We start from the raw sequence: 22,122 nt of genomic DNA, 5'->3' as shown, positions 1-22,122 counted from the left end.
CCAAGGGGCTTTTACCAGACAAGCCCCCATCCACAGCAACACTCATGCATCTTACATTATAACTTCTGGAAGGTGCTGGAAAGTCTGTTCACTGGAAAAATCCTGCTGCTGCCTCCTTCCTACCTTCCACTGCCTCTTTCTGCTCCTCTACGCCTTTACTTTTCTTGCTGTGCCTACATCTCCTCTCTGCCTCTCCACTGCTCCACAGTATACGTGCACACGTCTCCCGGTCACCCTCCCCACCACTGCCTTTCCCCACATCCCTGTTTGTCCTTTACCATTGGCAGAGCAGAAACCACGCTGGCTCACAGCAAGGAGGGAATATGAAAAGGACGATGACCTTTTCTGAAGCAGCCTTTGAAAAAAAAAAAAGGAGACATTTCCTGAGAAGAGAAAGGAAGAGGGGCCGGGCAGACTGGAGGAAAAGCAGGGAGAGGGAGCATTGGTGAAACAACATTCAGCAAACAAACAGGCTCCCAGGGCATCAGATATGAAAAGGTTTCGCTCTTCAAGAGAAAGAAAAGCTAGAAACATGAAATATTCATGAGCGCCAGGTGCGGGCTCTGAGACACCTTTTCTCTTCCCTGCTCACCCTCACAAGACCAGGAGAAAGGAGGAAATGAAATGGCACCAACTGTGGGCATCCAAGGAAGGATCCTCACAAAATGATGTTCAGATAATGCTTCCCTGCTGCTCACCCACACCTTTAGGCAAGGGGTGGGGATGAGTGCTCGATTAGACCTTGCTGGCAGGGCTGCTCCTGGTGAGATATCCTGCAGGAGCAAAGCCATGTGCACAACAGAGATGCCTTCACGCCTCCAACAGAGCAGTGGACATCGGGGGTATAGTATGTCACAGGGATGAGAAGCGGTGGGAGGGTTAGAGGAGCGTGGGAGAGTGAGCTGTCAGGGCAGCACAGGGCTGAGCAAAGCCAAAAGACGAAGCAGAGTCACTGAACTCCCTCCTGGGTTCAGGCAGAGCAAATCCTCTGCCTCCCCTGGCAGCATCCAGAGGCCCTTCCTGACAAACTGCAGATGCGACAGTGACCTTGGTTCCCTCCCAGACACTTGCCATCATCCCTGATTAGCCTGGCCATCACAGCTAAGCAGACTTGCCGGAGAAAGCGTGGCGGCGGCGGTGAGCAGCCGGGGCAGGGCTGGGGAGGAGGTGAGCTCCAGGGAGCCAGAACCATCCCGTGGTGCAGGTGTGCCCAGCAGCTTACTACCACCTCCCCCTGCTCGGCATCACTCTGTCGCTTCGCCTTCTCTCCGCCTGCCTTTTTCCAAGAGTGAGGACCAACAGCTGAGCTGATTCACTCCCTAGCACTAATCACCCTGTGACTTGAATGGGGGACTGGCTCAGGAGAGGGGGAGAAACCCTGTTCTTTCTGGTTTCTTCTATCTCACCCACCTCTAGGGCTTTCAAATCCTCCCCAGCTCTACAGTGAGGGACAAAGCTAATATGTGTAGAATCACAAGGAGATACCAGTTTGAGACAATTTTTCCCTTGCTTAGAGTAAACCAGATGACAGAGAACACAATTCTCAGCACCCATCTTATCTGTATCATGGGCCAAGCCACCAGTTGTCATTTTAAATGGAGCAAAAGCAAATCTCTTCCCCATCCGCATTAGTGACTGTAGCTGGCAGGACATTTTGCAGAGTGCAGAGACTCAAGCATCGTTCTGTCCCTCGGCCAGGCCGCTTGTCCAAGCGTGCCTTCTTTCCTTCCTCCCCTGCCCCAGGACACATGGCAGTTCACCCAGATAACGCAGGGTTGGCAGGATTTTCCTGTGCACGTTTCTTCACAGGAATTTTCAGAACTGAGGAACCATTCCAGCAGATAGATGGTATTTGTGCAGAAGGCACATAGGGAGAGCTGCACCTTTTTTTTTGGGGGGGGGGCGGGGAGGCCAAGCCCTGTAGTTAAAATAATCTCAGTCTGCATGCGCAGTGCAAGCTGGTGCCCCAACTTGTGGCCCTCCTCGCTGATCTCTCGCTGATCCGAGGCTTAGCTGTCATTTCACACATTGCATTCATTTGCATTAGCTAAAATGTGGGGCCAAACTAATGCAAAGATAAACCAGTCTGCTGTGTGTGCAACAGTAAGTCCACTGCCAAGTTCATCATTATTATAACCTACAGCTTCCCTCGCCACCCTGATCGTTTTTGCTTTGCTGTATTCCTCCTAACTGAGGCCGCTCCTGCAAACACACATGTAAGCGAGAGGAGCCCGGCCGGAACAGCTGCAAAGCCAGCCTCACATTGCAGACTGTCACCCACTGCTTTGCACCAGTGCAAGAGAGAGCATGTCCAGATGGCTGTCCTGAGCCACAAAAAAACCTAACCCTATGGAAAAACAGGTCCAGTTGACACCATGAGGCAGTGAGAGATCTTAATCCAGCTCCGCTGCTAAGGAAAAGGTGCCCTAGACATAAATGTGAAACACTGGGCTCATTCAGAAGCAGACAAAGTCTTCCCATTCATCTCTCTGTCAGGTTCACAGTGTGTTTGTAGGAAATGTTTAGGGCTGGGGGTGTTGCACTCGCAGGTTGTCAGCATAATCCGTAGTTTAGGAGTGCCATCAAGTTCCTTACCAACACCCCACTCTTGTCTTGCCGACAAGCAAAGCTTTCAAGCGTCTCTGACTGGCTCAGACACCTCATCCCGCTCAGCCTGATGATGACCTAATCTCCAATTATCCAAATCTTTGTCACTCCTCAGCTTGACCACAGAAAATATCAAAGCATGACATTTCCAGCACTCATAAAACTTCAGCCAGTACAAAAAGCTGTTGTTCATTTTCTCAGTAGCATAGGCACATCAAGCCTTGCCTTGGTGCAGTGACTCCCATTAGGATACTGAATCAAGTTCAATCATTAAGTGTCCCCAGTGTAAGTTCAGAGTACTCTTCAGCTTAAACCTAAAGTAGCCAAAAGAGAGACTAAAGCTCCCGGAAAAAAACCTGTTGGTCAGAGCTTCACCCTGCTGGGACAACAGAGCTCTCCAGAGTAGTTTTTAAGAGAAAAAGCTCTCTCAAGCTTGCTCCAAGGCTGTAGGAACAATTTATTCCGGAGCCAGGGACTAGCACAGACCTCACCGCTTTTCACTTTGAGAGCAAGACGTTCACCTTAGATGGATCAGGTCAGAGCAACACGGGCCTTAAAAAAGAAGAAGAGGAAAAAAAATGTACCACATACAACACCCCCAACACACACTGAGTGAAAACAACCAACAAAAAAAGAACCCCAGTGAAACCTGAGACATGCTGTTTTCCTTGGAGGGGATGATGAGAAAATAAACACATGGGCATTGCACAGCCACGATGCTCAGCACGCCAAGCGCACTCAGGTGGCAGGGCCAGGGCTGGTTCTTCATATTCTGAATCCCTCAGAGCTTTTTCTTCCTACCTGCCCAACAAATATCACATGCACATCAAGGAAATAGGCCCCACCTAGTGAGACTTAGCAAACAGAAGTGTTAGCAGCCTTGAAAATCATAATATAGCAACAAGTCCCATGGAGCCCTGGCCTGGCTCACACCACAATAGTTATTGTCACATTTCTTTGCCGAAGACCTGCAGTAAATCCTATGGAGAAACAGGCCCAGCTTCCAGCACAAGGTATTAAAGATCTCTTCATAAAATAATTTTTAAACAGATGTCAAAACAAAACTAAACAAACAAAACCACACACACACACAAACAAAAAATTACAAAAACCAAACAAACAAAACAAAATTTTTAAAAACCCCACAACTTTGGAGAATGCCGTGGCAAATATACACCAAGGTCATGGAAAATTGTGTTCTCACCAGATCGTAATGCCAAAAAAGGAAAAACGTACTGTGGCTTGAAGGGTCAGACTATAGTTGCACCTTCCAAGTCTTTTACAGAAGACAGGTCGTCTGAACAGCAGTTCCAAGCTCTGTTCTCGTATTTCACAACTTTATCCAAGATGCACAAGAACCAGTGCACAAAATAGTTCCTCCTTGCTGAGCTGGAGCCCCACCAGCCCTCCAGAGAAACCAGAGCCATGCCAGGTGGAGCTGCCAGGTGCTTTGAAGAAGCAAGCCCAGAGGTGCAGACTCCTAGTTGTAGACCTGACCCCAGAGCTACAGTGGCCTCAACAAGAAGGGCAAAATCCTAAGCATTTCTCTTGACACCTAAATGCTGACCCCTCTGGAATAAGAGAGGCCTCAGGCCAAGCTTTGCTGTGGTCCAAATAGAAGGAGCCACCTCAGCTCTGCAGCGGGCTGCACCCTATGGGGAGGCTGTGAGCCCACCTAAGGCCCATAGATGATACCAACAGAAAGCCCATCTTCCACAGGCGCTCACATTCAGCGTGTGCCACCGTAGCACAGCTGGCAGCCACCTAATCTGTGACATGCGCAGAAACAGACACATGCAAAGGTCTCAGACGGGAGCCCCTTCTTCACTCTCTCACCACATTAACCCCTTGCGAGCTTTGGGCTCTGAAGTAACCTTGTCTTGGACAGCGATGGCAGGTGTCTGATTATTTCTTAGAGAGGCATCTCTCTGGGAGATTGCTGTTGTTCTGTTCTTTTTTCTAATACTGAACATCTAATAAGCAACACCTACTACCACCTGCTACTGTTGCTCATTCACTGATCACCTCATTTTTTCCCCATTTATCACTGTAATGATGACTGCACTCACTTGCAGTGAAAACTCTATTAAAAACACACAGTGCCTGCTTTTCTTTCAGAATTGCAGGGGTCACCCAACATCAAGGACAAAAGGTAACTCCAGTGCCACGGCTGCAAGCCACTTGCCTCCGTTCTATAAATACCCTTAAGTTCTTTACACATCTCTAGTGCTGTGTAAGTAGGACAGAATAATGCAAAATATTATGTAAAACAGTAATGCAACTTCTGCTTCGGATTTAAGGGAGCTAATTTCCTCTTGCTGTCACTAGTATGAATCATGTTTCTTTCTAGTGCAGGCACTGACACGACATTAGGTGAAATGTATGTGAATAGGAGAATCAGGCCCAAAATACACGATCAAGAAATTTAAGGTTATGGTTGTAAATTGCCCTGCCCACACACACGAAGTATAATTTGCATTAGTGTAATATGACATTATCTTTCACTCCATAATACACTGTCATTATTGCTCACATTTCCATGGTATCCATTGCTTGATAGGTCCCATGGGACAGATTTTGCAAAACAGCTCAGCTCCCATTTAGGCTGCAAAATACATGGCTGAGATTTCGAGAGCGCTGTGTACACTGGAGGCTGAGCTTGTTTGAACAGGCAGCAGAATTGTCACAATGGGAGCTGTGTGGCACTGAGCATTTTTTAAATTCTGGCTGTGCAGGTTCCCCTAGAGGAGAAGGGAGAAAGGTCTCTTTATGACTGTTTATTGGTTTGGGGTGTTTGTTTGCTGTTTGTGTTGTTGCTGTTTGGGGGGAGGGGGGGGGTTTGTTTGGTTTTTTGGGTATTTTTTTCCAGACTTGCTTTACTTCCGATAACACAAACTCCGCAGTGCTGTTGCTAACTCTTGTGATTTTTATCGGGAGTCTTGGGATACATGGCATAAACCTTCAGGCGTCGAATCTTGCTATGAATTGACAATCTCAGATGACAGGAAAAAAAAAAAAAAAAGTTGTTTCTATTCCTCACTACTACAGGCAAAAAATGAGGACTACAAGGTCTGAGTCACAGGTCTAAAGGTCTGAAAGCCACAGGAAAAATAAAAATAATTCGTGTGTTCTTTTCCCTTTTCCAAATCTCATGGTTTTAAACCCATCTGACAACCTACATGCACACAATTTGTGACTTTCGAATACTTGTCTATAATAACAGTGAAGTCAAGCAGACTGGTTCAGAGAGGGAAGGATTACTTTTTCTCATGATGCGTGACAGAAAAAAAAAGAAAGACTAAACGATGTATGGTAAAAAACAAACACTACCAGGTCTACATTTCCCGCACTTCAGTGTTCCCCAGGTCCCTGCCACGACGCTACACTAACACAGGGATATAATTTTAGTTTGGTTTTGCTTTGACTTTTTTCCTCCCAAATTCACTTTAATTACCCATTTAAATATGTGGCAACGTATTGCACACTGTGGAACACACATGAAAAAACAGCACGGAGATCAGCCGACAAGCAAATAAAATTGGAGCCTGTCTTCAGGGACCGACGACTTCCTCCAGTACTACAAGATGTGGGTCTGTTACAGCCCGCTCAGTTTGTTAAAAAGCCCCAGAGAAGCATTAATTTGCAAACCCATTCAGTGTATTTGAGAGTCAGTAGACTTGCTTTGTACCAGTCTTTGCTCTTGTTTCAGTTTGGTTTTCCTCCCCATCCCTCCCTGCCCTCCACCTCCGCTTTCTCCGCATTACCCTACACACAGAGGTGCATCACGCCTTCGCATGCCATACCCTGCAAACCCTGAAGGAGAAAAGCACGTCAGGCAAGCAGCAAACTCTGCTCCTTCTCTGCCCTCATGTCTATTGATCCTCACGCTGCTCTGCTCCCCCTCACCCTGTTTCATAGAATCATAGATTTTGGTTGGAAGAGACCCTCAAGGTCTAACCATTAACCTAACTCTGGCACTAAGCCACGTCCCTAAGAACCTCACCTACACGTCTTTTAAACCCCTCCGAGGATGGTGACTCCACCACTTCCCTGGGCAGCCTGTTCCAATGCCTGACGACCCTTCTGTGAAGAAATTTTTCCTAATATCCAATCTAAACCTTCCCTGGTGCAACTTGAGGCCATTTCCTCTCATCCTCTCTCATGCTATCATTTCGCTGTATCCTGAACACACCTGTCTGATTTAGGGCTCGACTCCCTTAATAAAGAGCTGCACATATAGGAAAGTGCAGCTCCAAGCTACATTTCCATCTCTGATCTGCTCCTCTCTGCAAGGAAAAGAATCCTTTAATGGCCTGCTCAGGCATGAAGTACACTGCTCTCTTCAGGGCTTTGCTCCGCTTGGGTAGGAGATCGGGCTGGGAAGGGAGGGCACAGACTGAACTTGACCCCTTCAGTCAAGTCCGTCCCCTGTCAGCTTTTCTCCATCCTTTCACTGCCCACCTGCCTGCGAGCAGAGCCCACAGAAAGCTGGCAGCTTCATCTTTGAATGCGTTTGGGTCACACATAGCCTGACCAGGGAATGAAAATGCCTTTTTAAACCTCTTAAATTTTGTGTATGGAACATCACTCTTGTTCCTCTACTAACCTGCCCAGGGCTGTGGCTGTGTGTGGATAAACCTGTGTGTGTGTACACATTTGCACGTGGTTGTAAGTATGGTTTGTGTGCCACTGAGGTGTGATAATAAACATTTACAGAGCAGCTTATAAAAAGAACTGCAGATGGGGCAAGTTTAAATATTTGGAAAATACAACCATATCTGCGTTTCAGTTATTGCTTCACAAATAAAGCCACGAGAGGAAAAAAATGTACTTCCAAAAGAGTCCAAGAGAAGAGTACATTTTTGAAAGGGAATCAATGCTGGAAGAGAACAAGCCAGTGACAGTCCTGTTTCAGAAAGACTGAAGCATTAAAAGCAAAGACCCTGTCGGGGGGTCTTAGAGGAGGAATCTCATAATCCCTTTGCATTTCCAACTGCTAGGGCAGGACTGTGTCTGTCAAATGCACTTGCTTTTTGTCTGATCTAGCTGTAAATGAGACTGTTTTACAGCCTAATATATCTCAGTCAGAAGCTAATTTCACACACGCTCATCAGTGAAATTAGTTCTTCAAAAACACATTTAGAGAAGTAAATGTCCATCACTTTTCCCCGGTGCCAAGTGTAGTGTTCATAGCCAGACCTCTCTGTCTTGGGCACTGTTACAGCACCAAACACAGGTAGCCGGGTGTGGAATACAGGTTTAAGGCAGACAAATAAATACAAAATATCTGCTTTTCCCATTCCAGGTTCAGACTGTTTTATTACTGACGGTTGTGTCCAGTGAGCTGAATGCAGGGCTAAGAGTTAGGAGATATCAGTTGTATCCCCAGGTCTGCTGGTGACACTCATTGGGTCTCACTCACCTGGTTTGAAACATGGGTGTTGTGATAGTTACACCATTTAGTAAAAAGAAAAGGAGTACAAGAAGAGAGGAAAGCTTTGTTATATTAGAATGGCAAGGTTGAGGTTTTTTTCTTTTTAAACTTCTTTGTCATGACAAAGTATAGGAAAAAAAAAAAAAGAAAAAGCCAAAAAACCCACCCAAAATTAGGCAGAATAAAACCATATTAAAATGCATGGGAAATATTTATTCTTGTTCTGACTGAGAAAAAAACACATTTAGAAAGAGCAGAACTTCCCACAAATCTGAAATTGTATATCCTGCACAGCTAGTAATAAGAATATAACATTATGTTTCCAGTGCCTATACCTCCACACAAGTATTACTGCATTTACACACCAAGTATTAGCACATGTATACACTTTCTATTCAATAAAGTTGCTATGCAACCCTCTGCAACAGAGTCCTTCACTTCCGTACAGTGTGCTCAGCTGAAGTAATCTGTTTCCAAATGATTAATCAGTTACTAAATTCTAAGTGGAAACTGGAAGACATCAAACACAATGCAAGGACTCTACTTTGCATAAGACCAATGCAACAAGAAAGAGTAAACCGAAGAAACACTTTTTTCTGCAATGTCAGAAAACCCCATAATAACAGAAGCGAAAGAAATTCAAATTATCAGAAATTACTACAGCCTCTCTGCTCAAAATCAGGCGGAAATAAAACAAAACCAGCCTCCCCTCCCAAACCTTGTGCCTTGCTGTAAGAAGAAGGGATGAAAGAGCAAGCAGAAACAGCAACGTTTCACCTAGCAACCTGCCACACAATCACGAAAGGATATTAACAACAAATGGATGTGGAATTTCACCCCAGGCTCAGGACAGAGACATGCCCAGAGCAGAAAGCAGCTACCTCTGACAGAGACCTGGAGGGTATTTTTTTTCCTCTTTACACTTGTTTGGGGCTTATCACATCAGCTCACCACCACAGAATTGAATCGCGCAGTAACAGGACCAGAAGAATCTCTAATTTTTTTGTTTCATGCATTTTAAAAAAAAACCCCTAAAAGGCAGTGTTCCTGGGGCTGTTGTCAGGAATGCAAGAGATAAGCAGGAATACTATGAAGGTGTGGTATTTACCACAAAACTAAGGTGCCTCATGTTGTCTCTAGTACACTTCAAAGATGACACGTGAATAGAGGAATGATCAGACAGGGCACAACCACAGACTTCTTCATCCAGAAGTGAAACCCAAAACTGGTCAGTAGCACATACTGCTGAGAATTGCAAGAAATGCAATCAATTGTAGATAACAAGTGGCTAAAGATCAGCTCTAACCCTGAAGCAAGGAGGTTTGAAATCCAGAAGTGCCTCCATGTGAGCTCTCATCCCTTGGGCAATCCCATTTTATTTACTCTACTTACACAGTGCCTCATACTTGATTTGGGGCTCTAAGGACCTCCCATAGCAGTGAGTTTTACAGCCTAATTACCAGCTAGGTGAAGAACTTCTACCTTAATGGACATTTACCACCTTTTGGTTACAATGGATATCCTTTTCTTCTTCTGTCACAATTCAGGTCGAAGAATCTATGCATCCTTTGCACTATACGTAATGAGCACGGCACACACAAGTAGCATTTCTGAGCTCCTTGCAGAATAGTGTTTCAAAGCCTCACAAGTCTCACTCTAAGGAAGGGCTTTCAGTAACATGTTAAGAATGAACACAAGCAAGCAGAATTTAGACATATCCAATTTGGGTATTTAAACTTCAGCCCTGTCCACCTGCCAAGAATAAGAAATAATTTTATTTAACTTATTTAACAGCTGATACTTTTTCCCTCTACCATGTTGCTACTGTTTCCTTAGAGTCATTCTGAATTTCCCCCCTCCTAATCTTCTGGCATCGCTTCCTTTTTTTTTGCTTCATGTACTATGAAATTTCTCACTTTAGTATGTAGACTTTTCAAGCAGTGGCTGATTGTTGGAGAGTTACTGTTCTTTGGCCATTAAATAATCTAACCAGACAGACCACTTCAGCACTCTTCTCCTCATGTGGTAATCACTCAGGTTCCTAATCACTTTGTCCATTCTCCTGATAATAAACTGCCATTATTCAGTCCCCAAGGCCAGACTCCTCTGTGAAAATCAGTCCCTACCTGGGTGCCCACGTGGAAGCCTTTGAAATGGCCACCAGTGAATGCTGGGCCACATTGTCCCATTGCAGCCTTTTGAACATCATCAAATATCTGCCTTTGGGATTAACCCCCCTGCTCCTTCCCAAATATCTCACAATCCCACCAAGACCTCAGTCTTCCTCTACCGTCTTATTTCCCCTTTCTTTGGTAGCAGCTGCAACACCTCCAGTTTTGTATCGTCAGTACATGTCACTAATAGACTTTCCTCTTGCTTCAGCTCAGTAATGAAGAACTTTAAAAAGACATTAAAAAAAGATTTGTGGCCAAAGGTCCCATTAATTATGTTTGCTGTGCCCCACTAAGCACCTTCTTCCAACGCAGCTCATTCCCATTTATCACAATCCTTTGTTTACAGCCTCTTTGCCAGTTTTCAACTCTCAAGTCAGTGCTTCCTCTCCCGTGGAATCTGCTTTCTTTTTATTATTTTTTTTGATTAATGGCAGGATGTCTTTCTTCCAAAGCGTTCTCTGCATATAACCACAGATTTATGTGATAAAGATACATAAAGGTTTAACCACGGAGTGGAAATTAAAACAGCATCAATTTCACACAGGTAGAGTTTTATACTGATAAAAGGAGCAGACAGACAGCATCACAGCTGGGACAGTCAGGGGAAATTCAAGGGCCTGTGCTCTGCAAAGCTCAGGTGAGATGATCAGAAGTGTCCCCGGTGCCTCTGCATGGACGGAGCAGGTGCCTGGTGGGCCAGTTCTGATGCCACTCACACCGCTCTTCCCAGGACAGCTTCTACTGAGGCGGGGGGGGAACTCCAGCTACTCCAGCCGATAAATAGGAATAAAACAAGGTTTTGACCTTCTGACAGTCAGGCTTTGCTCTTGACTGCCAGTGTACAGCAATTACCATGGCAGACGTCTGCAGGGGGCAACTGGATGTTGTTCAAGATGTTCCCACCTGCCACCAAGGTTAAGTCTATCCTGACGACAGGGATCAGCCCCAAAAGGGTCTTCAAGTACAGACTCCTGGGACTCCTAATGAAGCAGGGAGGAAAGGGGGCTGCATCACAAGAGGATGGTGCTGCCCTCACACAGCTGGTTATTCACCGCCCAGAAAAGGTGAGCCTGCCATGCACGACCTCCAGACCACCCCCTCGCAGAAGAGGTGCCCCCCTCGCTGCTGTGTGTGCCCACAGACAGGACTGTGGGTGGCTCCCAGCCCTCCCCCCCACCCAGAAAAGGAGCAGAGAGAAGGAGGGAGGCTGGGGGAGTTGTTCTGCTGATAGTTGATAGCCAAAAGGTTGTGCTCAGCTCCTATCTTTATCACCCCATGGTGAACCTGTTATACGCCTGGGTGTGTGCTCAGTGCCCAAACCAGCTGCTCCTCCCCTTGGTGCCCTCCTGCCATGTTGAGCACACAGAACTGTGCCTTAGCTCCTCCATCGCACCTTTCAGCACCCTCTGCTCATGGCTATTGCCCAGATACAAAAATGGACCCAGGAAGAGGGAGGGACAAGAGCCCTTTCTAGAAGGGCTTTGCATGGAGCCAGAGACCCTGAAATCCACCTCCACAGCATGTTCAATAAACAGGCAGCTTCAAAAAAGTGACTTTGGCACAAGGCAAAACATGTGATGCAGACTGGGAGGTCAACTGTGCAAACTTCCTCAGATCTGGAAAATAAAAAGGAGCATCTGAGCTCAAGAGAAGGATTAGGAGAGCTCTGGCAAGGTCTTAGCCACTGCAGACAGCCTGATTAGGGAGATTACGGGGAAGAACAAAGAGACTTCCTGCCAGTCTGCAAGACAGAAAAACTTGCAGAAGAAACGCCTGAAGTCTCGCAGGGCTGCACGTGGCAGCTGCTGCCTTTGCACACGGGGGAGCCAGAAATATCAGAGTGACAGAGCAGACCGAGTTAAATGCTTTTGCAACCCCCTGACCCCAACAGCATCCAACCAGCCTGACAGTTTTCTTCCATGCACCCAGATAAAACCACCAGGAATCCTGAGCCACCTCCATCAATGTTTCCTGCAGTTAAATGATGGCAACACCTGCTTACACACTCCAAGGCTGCAGCGGGAACAACACTGACTTGAAAAAAACAGTTTTTTAAAAAGACACAGAGGAAGAGAGGAAGAGGGAAGAAACAGCTCAGCACCAATAAGAGCTGCAAAGCACGGCAAAGAGGCTGGTCTTGTCCCCATCCTTTGGGAAGGAAGGAAATGAGGGCTGTGGAAGAGCCACCAGAACAGAGCATGTGGCGGCAGCGTGTGTGCATGGCACATGTCCCAGGGCTGCAGCCCTCCTCTGGTTTGCACGCAGATCTGAGCTGGGGACGGTGTCTCAGACATGAACGGTGCTTGCGAGCAGCAGTTGGGCTGCTGACACCTCCAGGCTTGTGCGCAGCCCCAGCAGCCCTGTGCCCAGCGGCGTGCAGCCCCGCTCATACAGACACGCCAGCTCGCAGCGGGGATAGTCAGCACAAAAGAGGGAGTACAAAGCACAGGGTGAGAAGGAGAGAAAAAACTAGCTGGTGCCACACGCCCCTGAGCAGTTATGGGCTGAAAAATATTAAGATGAGAGGTTCTGGAAGTGTATGTGAAAGCCTAAGCAAACATATTCTCCCCGCTTCCTCCAGCTTGCCTCTCTCCAGACCACACAGACATCCCTTTTTGAGGTTGCAGATGTTATCAAACCTGTGATGTCCTTCGGTAAGAGCAAGAAAAAAACATTTACTGCACATTGTTCAGCTTCAGAGCCATCAGCATGGCCCTACATGAAGGATGACCAGGGCAGATATGCTGGGAGGCTGTAGTTTTCCTGCCCATCCAACAATACCTTTTGGGCCCATGATGAGGAAAAGCCTGCACACACCATGCAGTAACTTGCACTCAGTTTGCACCTGAACCCAGCCTGGAAAAACCCACCACAAACAACATTACTGACCACGTACTCCCCATGACCCAAATAGAGTGGGTGTGAGAGGGAATCATGACTTACTAGGCACACGGTTGATAGCTTTCAGGGGTCTCAGGACACGGACAGTACGGATTGCAGACAAGTTAATGTTTTGAAGATCCAGGGAGTATTCCACCATCCTGCAGAAAGGGAGGGGAAAGAGAAAAAAAAAAAGGGGGGGGGTTAAAACAATGCAAAATTTTGGCTTGAGTCACAGAGCTGTTGTTTCTCCATTGAAGTATTTCTGGAACACATGAGGACTGAGTCTTTGGGAGCCCTCAGAGCAAAGCTGAAGCCTCCTGAGCCCGGCAGGATCAGAGCCCACAGCTTCTCATGTTGAAAATGTAGCCTGTTCATGGGACAGCAGCAAGGTAGCGAGCGGTGAGAGCATGTGCCATGAGGATGCAGGCCAGGAGCTGCGATAACACCTGCTGTGACCATCAGGACGGGAAGGGGCTGCAAGAAGATGCCCCAACAAGGAGTATGTTCTCCTGGCTGAGGGCACACGCGCAGGGTGGACATTTCCCACGAGGCCAGGAGGAGGGGTGCTGCGTAGCTGGTTTTGCTGAGCGTTACCTGCAGTGCAGCGGGGTGCTCCCCGTGCTCCCCTCATCTCCCAGTGCAGAATGAGGTCCCTGGAGGCAGCTTCAGCTAACTTGTTTTACCTCACGTCGAAGCAAACTCTCTACTTCAAGTGGTAACTGCTTCAGCTAGGTGGGAAGGCTGCTCCCATAGCTGTGAATCACTCCTTTCTGACAACAACCAAAAGGGGAAAAGCCTAATTTTAGGATATATGCTAGACCTTAGCTTTCCTAACCCAACAGCACGCTCCCTAAATAACCTCAAAGTGCAAATCACTACGACTAACACATTGGCTTTGCTACAAGAGCAGCAGGTGTAGGTGAAAAAAAGTGACCTGGCTCCGCATTCGTTAGCCCAGTGCTCTGCTCTTCTCCCAGTATGGCAAAATGTCCAGTAACCTGCCTGCCTCTTGGAAAGCACAACAAGAAACTATTAATAGATTATACTAACCATTTACCCCAGCCAGCAATTTCTACCTGAGGATCTCAAAGTATTCTGCATGTTTTAGTGAACACAGGTGCATAAGGCCTCCAGGAAGACACGGGCTGTTGTCACCAGCTTCCCTGGTGTGACCCTGATGTGCAGAGGAGATCAAGAGGGTGACAAAGTTGGCAGGTAAAACACTAACAGAGTCGGGGGAGGGATCAGGGGACACAGCTTTTTGTTACTGCACTCTTTCTCAAACCCAAAACATTATAATTTATATAGAAAGACCCATAAACCAATAGTCCAGTAACCTAAAGTCCACCCAAATCCCTCTGCCCAGAAACCACCGAGGAGGGAATCAGAGAGCATAAGCGAGACACTGCGAGGGAAATGGGGTACAACCAGTCTGTAAGAAGTATCAGGGAGAAGACTTCAGTAAAACTTGAATGAAACAGACTGATCCTTCTATCGATCACCCTCTTCACTCAAAAGGACCTTGAAGAGCAAATGTCTAGTTATCTGTCTATGCCTTTCACGAAGGAGACTTGTCAGAGTGATAGATTTTCAAACACAATGGGGTAAACCTGTCGAAGTGTTGTGATTATTCTCTTTCATGCTCTCTTTCTCTCCCTCATTCCTTTCACTCTGTTCTCTCATGTACTTTTAGGGTAATTGCATGAAATAATTCTTCCTCTGAAATGGAGTAGCATTCATTTACCTCCCTGGAGCTGTCAGTTCCACATACGCTGAGTGCAGAAGGAGAGAAGAGGAATTTCATGCAGATAATCATAATAGTCACACCCGCGCAAAAAAAAAAAAAAAAAAAAAAAGGCAACCCCAAAAACCCTAACCCCAAACCAAGCAGCAATACTTAGATAGCCTACAGATACAGAAAGCATTAGTGACAGACAGAGGCTTGGGATCCAGTCAGATGAAACTGGGAAGTGGATATGAAAGGAGGAAGAATGCACATGGATATAAACACAGAGACATGACTACAGGGCATCTCACGAAGGACCTGCATGGCACAAATGAATACAGTGCCAGGGACTTTGAGTAAGCACTGATCAACTTTAGTCCAAAAGCATAAAGTAAGATTGTGTCATCAGCGTGTTGTTGCTCCAGAATTAGACAGACCTGCTGAAACTTTGGAACTACGATTATGGGTAAAGCACCATATGGACGTGGCTGCATTGCTCCCAGGATGTGGGCTAACATCGCTTCACAGCCTAAAGACTTGACACGTAGAGGCAGCTTCATAACCAAAGTCGTCCCTGTGCTGCAGCCTGCTATAGGGAGTAGGGAGATGCACAAAAATGTAAAGGTCTCCAAGCTTGGTAAAGTCTCACTGAACTCCCTTTCCTCTTCTAAAAAAACATGACCCCTTGAGCACCAGGTTGAGGTCAGACCTCTGAAGGCAAAAAAAGTATTACAACCTGAAGCACACTCTGTTAGATGCCATACAAGTAAATAACCCAAAAGTATGTTTAATTTCAAAACGTGGTCTTTTCTGAACTGCAAGTGGCCAAATGAGAAGTCCTGAAGAACACTGTGACCCTCACAGAAACTAAGCACACAGGGGAACAGCACAGAGCTAGGGCCAAGAAGAAATCAGTGGGAAGAGGTGACATCTTTTCTTAGATTTAGCCACACAGAACTCATTTAAAAACATAACCTCCATTTACAAATCATCTGGGTTTTGTCCTTTTGCAGCTACAAGCACATTGCTGGTATTACAGTGGGAGTCACCTTAGCGAGGTGCACATTTGCTGCCCTCTCCTAGGTGGAATGAGCTTTCCACCTATATGGCACAGTCCACACGTCACTAGAAAAGTAACAATCAAGTAGAGAGCACGGGTCATTTTGGAGCAAGATGAATGTTACCTTAGCTGGAACTGTGCGGTTCCTAAAGCCGGCAAGCCAGCCTTCTGCTCAGGTGCTGCAGACTCGCTGTGGTTACGTTCCAGTTTAGCTAGGAAAAAACTGCCAAACAGTCAATCGCTCTGCCACTGAAAACAGCGGGCTGTTCTCAAGGATGGGTCAGAGAAGGACAACTGTTAAATTTTTCAGGGAGCAACTTCTAACAAAAACAAGCTCTGCCCTAGCAGGCCCCAGGGCTTCTGCTCGCTTAGCAGATCCCTTCTGCCGATGGTTCCTTCTGAGGCCTCCTGGTCTTGGCTGTAATAACAGAGACAGATCCAGGATGCTTAAATCCCTGTGGATGAGTTATGCCTATTGTAGTCGCATAAATCATACCCAAAACAACTTCAACACAATTCCAGTGCAATTTTGCATTAGAGATGCTCGTTCTCTCTTTTTCATTCCTAGTGATGACTTCAGCATTGGCTTATGTTCGCATTTCTCTTTGCACAAAGGTAGCGTGCCCATACAGTCACGGACAGCAGGTGACTAGGGTGAAACAAAACTCCATTGATTAACAGAAAAAACCATTTTCTTTGTAGGTAAAACCAATGAATCCAAAAGTTGCCTCCTTTCCCTAAAGAAATGAGTTCTCTAAGCAACTCGGCTGAAGTCTCTGGACATCTGCAGCATTTCAGGGATTGCCAGCCCAGCTGGTTTTGCTCTTATCTTTCTCCAGCCAGCCCTGCTCCCCACTGCCTGGAAACCCTACACACATAATCCTCTAAGTTTGGGCTGTATCTGATCTCCTACTGCCACACGTGGAGCTGGTGACAGGTTGACAGAGTCAAAAGGGCATGTCACAAAAAGCAACCAGACTGAAACTGGCAGCAGATTAACGTCAGGAGGTTCACATTTCCCCCATCCTCACCTCAAGATCTTGTGATGGTGGATTAGGCGCACGGTGCTTATTTGGACACTCGGGCAGGCACCTGATCTTCAGTGCTCGGATCCTTATTGCACCAGCAACCTGAGGAACTAGGTGTTTGCTCAGTGCTCATAAACCAAGAGCACGGCAATGTTAAAGCTCGTACAAAACAGTTGCCTCCTTATTAAACTCCAGGAGCTTTCCAGGCTCCTTGTCCTTGCTTTGTGGCAGCTCAGTGCCATGGGCAAAGGTAGCTCCCATCACCTGATCACCCTTCATTTAGTTCTCCCCTCATTCTTGGTAGCTTGAAGCAGGTTTTGTTTGTAAAAGCCTTAGTTTCTTTGAGGTTCAGGGACAGTCAGACAAAGCTCAGAATGCGGGGAAAAAAAAGCCTCTGCTGGTTGTGTGCTGTCCTTTCCCCTTATCGTGATGGGACGTGGGGGAACACATCTCTCCTGAGAGAAATGTCACCTCATTTCTGGCACCACTAAAGTATTTTGCGGCCTCTGGCGTGGGCAGATGAGTGCAGGGGCAGGTGAGGAAGCTAGAACTATGCTAAATCGGAGAGAAACTCCTGATCTGTGATGGAATTTGAGCACTGAGCTGTCAAGATAATTGAATTTATACAGTAATTATTCTGCCTGTGCTAGAGATTTTCTTCTTCAAAACTTTCCACATAAAACTCTTCTGGAAAAAGAAGGGATTGACACATGCACTGTCCCTGCACCATACAGCTCAGGGCTGATGCATGGTGAGAATGCTGACATAGTGGAAAATGGGACAGGGGCACTTGGGTTCATCACCATGGGGCTCATCCTGAAGAAGCAGGGGGGATGCAGACTGACCAGCAGGATGGAGGAATAAAAACTATTTAAAATAGACATAGCAAGAATATGAAAACCTTTAAGAAGTTCAGAAAATTCAGACTTTACCTTGCTGTACCTGTAACCCAAGATAATGTACTTGTGTAGTGCCTGGCTAGCAGCTTCCTTCCAGTTAGATTAGATAAAATCCATGATTAAAACAGTTCAAACATTACCATTTACCTCTTCATATTTACATGTCCTTAGACTTTTATTAAATACCTCTTAACTTTCCTAATCCTAGCTCTTGAACTTCTATTTGCTGAAAATTAGCAGACAAAAATAATATTTAAAATGTATTCTGAAAGCATTCTTGAAAAATACTGACGCAGTATTTTTCTTATGACACAAAGCCAGTATGTTTTTGTCAAATTCAAAAGCTGTCTAATTCACCTTCTCTGATAGGGGTTGCCAATTGAAATCTAGTTAACTGTAGTCTAATCAATTAATATTTCTTTGTCAAATAAATTTGGGGTTTGCGCTGAAGCGAGAAACTTCGTGGCTGTGACTTCCTAGATGTTATTTCAGGCTTGTTGTGAGTGTGAAAAATGAAGGTTTTCCTGCCTGTGGATTTTCATTTGGTCCTTGCATCTATGAGCACCTGGGGTGACTGAGGAAGAAGAGGTTCCTTTCTGCTCCAACTTTCTTCAGCTTCCCAGCTATACCAGAGGTCTAAGCCTGATGTGTACCTATACCATGACTAGATGTGGTTTAACCAATGTCTTCTGTATACAAGAATATGTCCTTCTGTCCTCAGCTCCTCGAGATGGCCATCAAATTCCACAAACTGTTATTTATACTACTTCAAAGATACAGAATACAGGAGTCACTGGGAAAATATGTTCTTCCCGTTTGAGTTTTTAACTCAGATATTGGAAATGCAAGTTGAAGCTGATGTCTCTCCATTTGCCAAGGTGTTCCCTGATACGTGAGCTACGTGGAAGGGAAGGATCCCGCAGCTCAAGTCTCCCACCTGCAGTTTTGTGAGGCGGCAGTGGGACACTGATTTACCCTTAAAGTTTCCCACCTCTGTAGTACACACCAGGACGAAAAGAAAGTCTCACTGCTTCTGCTCTGGCTTCAAAGACTGCAGCTGCAATGCAAAGAAGGAGTAAAGCTGGTCCTCTCACTAGGCAACGTGCTCCAATGATCCCATATCTCCTCTCTTATAATAATGAGCTGTTCTCATGAAAGGAAGTTAAAAAGCCTTTGCATTACTAGGTTCACCCAGTCTGACCCTCTGTGGCCAGAGATGTAGCAGTGAGCAGGGGACATGGAGAACAGGGCTGGCCAGGCTCCCTCCAGAGGCTCTCTTAGCTGAATCTGTGGTGTGCAAAAAAGAAAAGGTAACCAGCAAAATCCATTTATTGGTACCCACAACTGTCTGGAGAGTGGAGATCATCAGTGTTGGAACAACGGCAAAGAGGCAGGAGGAAGAGCACACAGCTGAACAGCTAGAGCATGGGGCATGCATGGCATTCAAGATACCTCCTGTCAGCCCTGGTGAGGCTGGACGTGCCCTAGCTTGTACACAAAGTGAGCTGTAAGCACGCAGGCACCAGCATAGGGAGAATCCATCTCTCACAAGCCCATCTGGAGACATCAGAAGCAGAGCCAGGAGATTCTGACAAGGCCTGCCCAGACACCAGGCAAGAGAGGAGGGCTACCGCTTCCACCCCCAGTCTGCAGCTACAGGACACACACCAGGGGAGAGAAAAAACACGCAGCATATGCAAACAGGCTGCTTGCCAGCTCCAGGACTGCAGGGCTCTCAGGCAGGACCTATTTTTTAAGATTTCTGCACCACACCAGCCTTTTTGCTCTAGGGCTGAAGCCCCTGCCCATTCCCATTGCACTGATAAAAGTTGTTCCTTCTTGCAGCTGTGAGCAAGCCACATACTCATGTACCAACAAAGGTCCCAGGGGCTATAGCAGAAGTTAACAACTCTTTCTAGATGTCCCCTTTTCCCTGCTCAGAGAGTTGTGTTGAGGCTCATGCTCCCATTTGCTCACAGCTGCAAGAAGGAACAACCTTTACCAGTGCAATGGGGATGGGCAGGGGCTTCACCCAGCACAGGGGTTCCCATGGGGTGTGCTGAGCACATGCAGCCCCCCAGCCGCACCAGGGCTACGGTCACCTACAGACTCTTCCTCAAAAGTGGTGTCTTCATGGATGCTCCAGCTCTCAGCTGATGGGTTATTTGGACCTGATCTTGTGCTATAAGGACACAGGTTGCCCCACAGTGCAGGAGGCACAGGGCTGCCAGGCAGCCCCCAGTGGAGAACCTGCTATCAGCTCACTTGATAGACCTTTGAAGAGCAAGACGTACAGGCACTTGCACACATTTTGCAGAGTTTCGTGCCTCCGGGGCCAGGCTTCAAAATGAGCTGAACTCCTTTCAACACCTACCATAGAAAAGATGGAATAACATCATACGGGATGTGGCCAGACGTTACACAGTCAGCCTCTAAATTGCTCTGCAAACCACAGTGTACTCAGCTAAGTAGTCCTGCTTATCTCTTTTAGAGCTCATCGCACTGCAAAAAGACAACTCTCTGCTGACATAAAAGCTGAAAGAGAAATAAAAAAAAAAGAACCCTTACTAGTAAAACAAGGACCACAAAAATTACATCCTTTTTCCCTTTTATTAAAAAAAAAAAAGCTATAATTCTGTTAGTAAAAAATACATTTCTTCAGGGAGTGACACATCAATTACTAATCACACAGTCAGATCCACAGCTACAATGCTTAATATTCTTAAAAAATTACCTGCAACTGTCATGTCCCACTTGCAACCAATGCAGTTTTTTTTTTTTTTTAAATTGCTCTGCAAGCAAAAGCTGCTGAAAGCTTCCAGAGCCTGTGAGACTGGTCTCTTGCTGCCTGGCATGTCATTATTTCACACCCCTGAACACTCAGATTGCTCTCCATACTGTGTACTAAGAGAAAATGCCAGAGTTTCTTAATAGTTTCGGAGACATGATATGAAAAGACATAAGCAGGTTTTCACACTGTGATAAGAAAGCCAGAGGGACTCGCCAGTCTCAGATGAGTGAAGACGAGTGACGGGGCCTCACTTTTGAATCAGGAGTCTGAACACAGCCTCTGAACTCCGTATTTCATCCCTTAAGAGAAAGCGGGGTGGGGGGAGGAGGTGTCTGCATTCTGCATTTTGGTCCTGCAAGTCTGTTGATGTCACCCTTTTTTTTTTTTTTTTTAGTAAAGCTAAAGTTTCACATGGTAGGAAATTAGCTTTTAGGGAGGCAGAAAAATCAGAGGCAATAATTGAGAACTACACAAAACGCATGCAGGGTACCACTGCCTCCTTGTTTTGATTCTTCTCTGGTGTGATTCACTTCGTTTTGATGACTCCTTTCATTTCAATATGTTCCACATCTATGGATAGTTTTACTAGGAGAAAGCAAATTAAATAATTAGTATCATTAAGGAGGAAAAAGTGAGTGTGTGTTCAGAGAGGAGGGCTGTGATTCTGATATTTCTGCCTTTCCTTAAGACACTATTTAGCCTGCTGCTTGCTGGTTTCCATCTTTATCTGATCACTGCTTGAAACACCTAATTGCGGTATTTATTACAATTTTCTTCAACTTGCCATAATTTTATAGAAACTTTCTTTCAGCATCAAAGATTAGCTAACTAGGATTTTCTGAGCATTCTGCTGTTTACACTGCAGATAATAAGTATTTAATGGTCTGAGATTTTAAAGTCATAACTATGCAAATTCTGGCCAGGTCCCTGAAGGACCACAGTTAATTAAAAGCAAAGAGAAAGTGGAAGACTGGAAACACACTTCCCTGTCTTGAGAGATTAAGGTCAACTGGGGTGTTTTAGACTAGAAGGCACCTTCCCAGCGTGGAAGAGCACCGCGTGGAGCCAGTTCTGTTTCCTGGGAACAGGCGAGCATTTGAGGCAGGGGGCTGGTACCTCTCATCCTTCAGAGAGCTGCCAGCCCCATTCCCTGGGCTGGAAGTTCCTGGAGGATAAATTTGGGGTTGTAAGTGTAAACTGGTGGCTTTCCAGTAAGGAGAGAGTCAGCGTTCAGAGGCACATGCACCGATGCACAGACAAGAACAGAGTAAAAAAAGCTTGGATGGATGGATTCACGCAGCAGCATCACCACAAGTTTATGGAAGAAAGTAAGCAATAGCTCAGGAATTAGGGGAAACAGAAATCAAGGACAGTTGATAACTACTAGCGAGACAAGGTACAAATACTACTATTAATAATAATCTCAGTTCACAGAGAGTAACACTTTCCAGGTCTCCAGTGTGGAAGCTGCTTAAAGCACTCCTGAAGCAGCAGCCAGCCAAAAGGCACAAGGAGCAAGA

The 22,122-nt window shown here is 46.1% G+C and overlaps 1 protein-coding gene across 1 annotated transcript in view; it reads right to left on the bottom strand.

Moving 5' to 3' along the window:
- The window catches only part of CACNA1I (calcium voltage-gated channel subunit alpha1 I), a 159,278-nt gene that overhangs the window by 59,388 nt on the left and 77,768 nt on the right, over positions 1 to 22,122 (bottom strand). Inside the window, exon 4 of the mRNA XM_065626922.1 lies at positions 13,159 to 13,256. Within this exon, the coding sequence (XP_065482994.1) occupies positions 13,159 to 13,256 (98 nt within the window). The remainder of the gene's footprint in view (positions 1 to 13,158; positions 13,257 to 22,122) is intronic.

This window comes from Caloenas nicobarica, chromosome 1 (assembly GCF_036013445.1).
Source record: "Caloenas nicobarica isolate bCalNic1 chromosome 1, bCalNic1.hap1, whole genome shotgun sequence".
NCBI classification, from domain to species: Eukaryota; Metazoa; Chordata; class Aves; order Columbiformes; family Columbidae; genus Caloenas; species Caloenas nicobarica.
The sequence above is the reverse complement of the archived record's forward strand: the minus strand, read 5'-3'. Positions and strand labels throughout refer to the sequence as shown.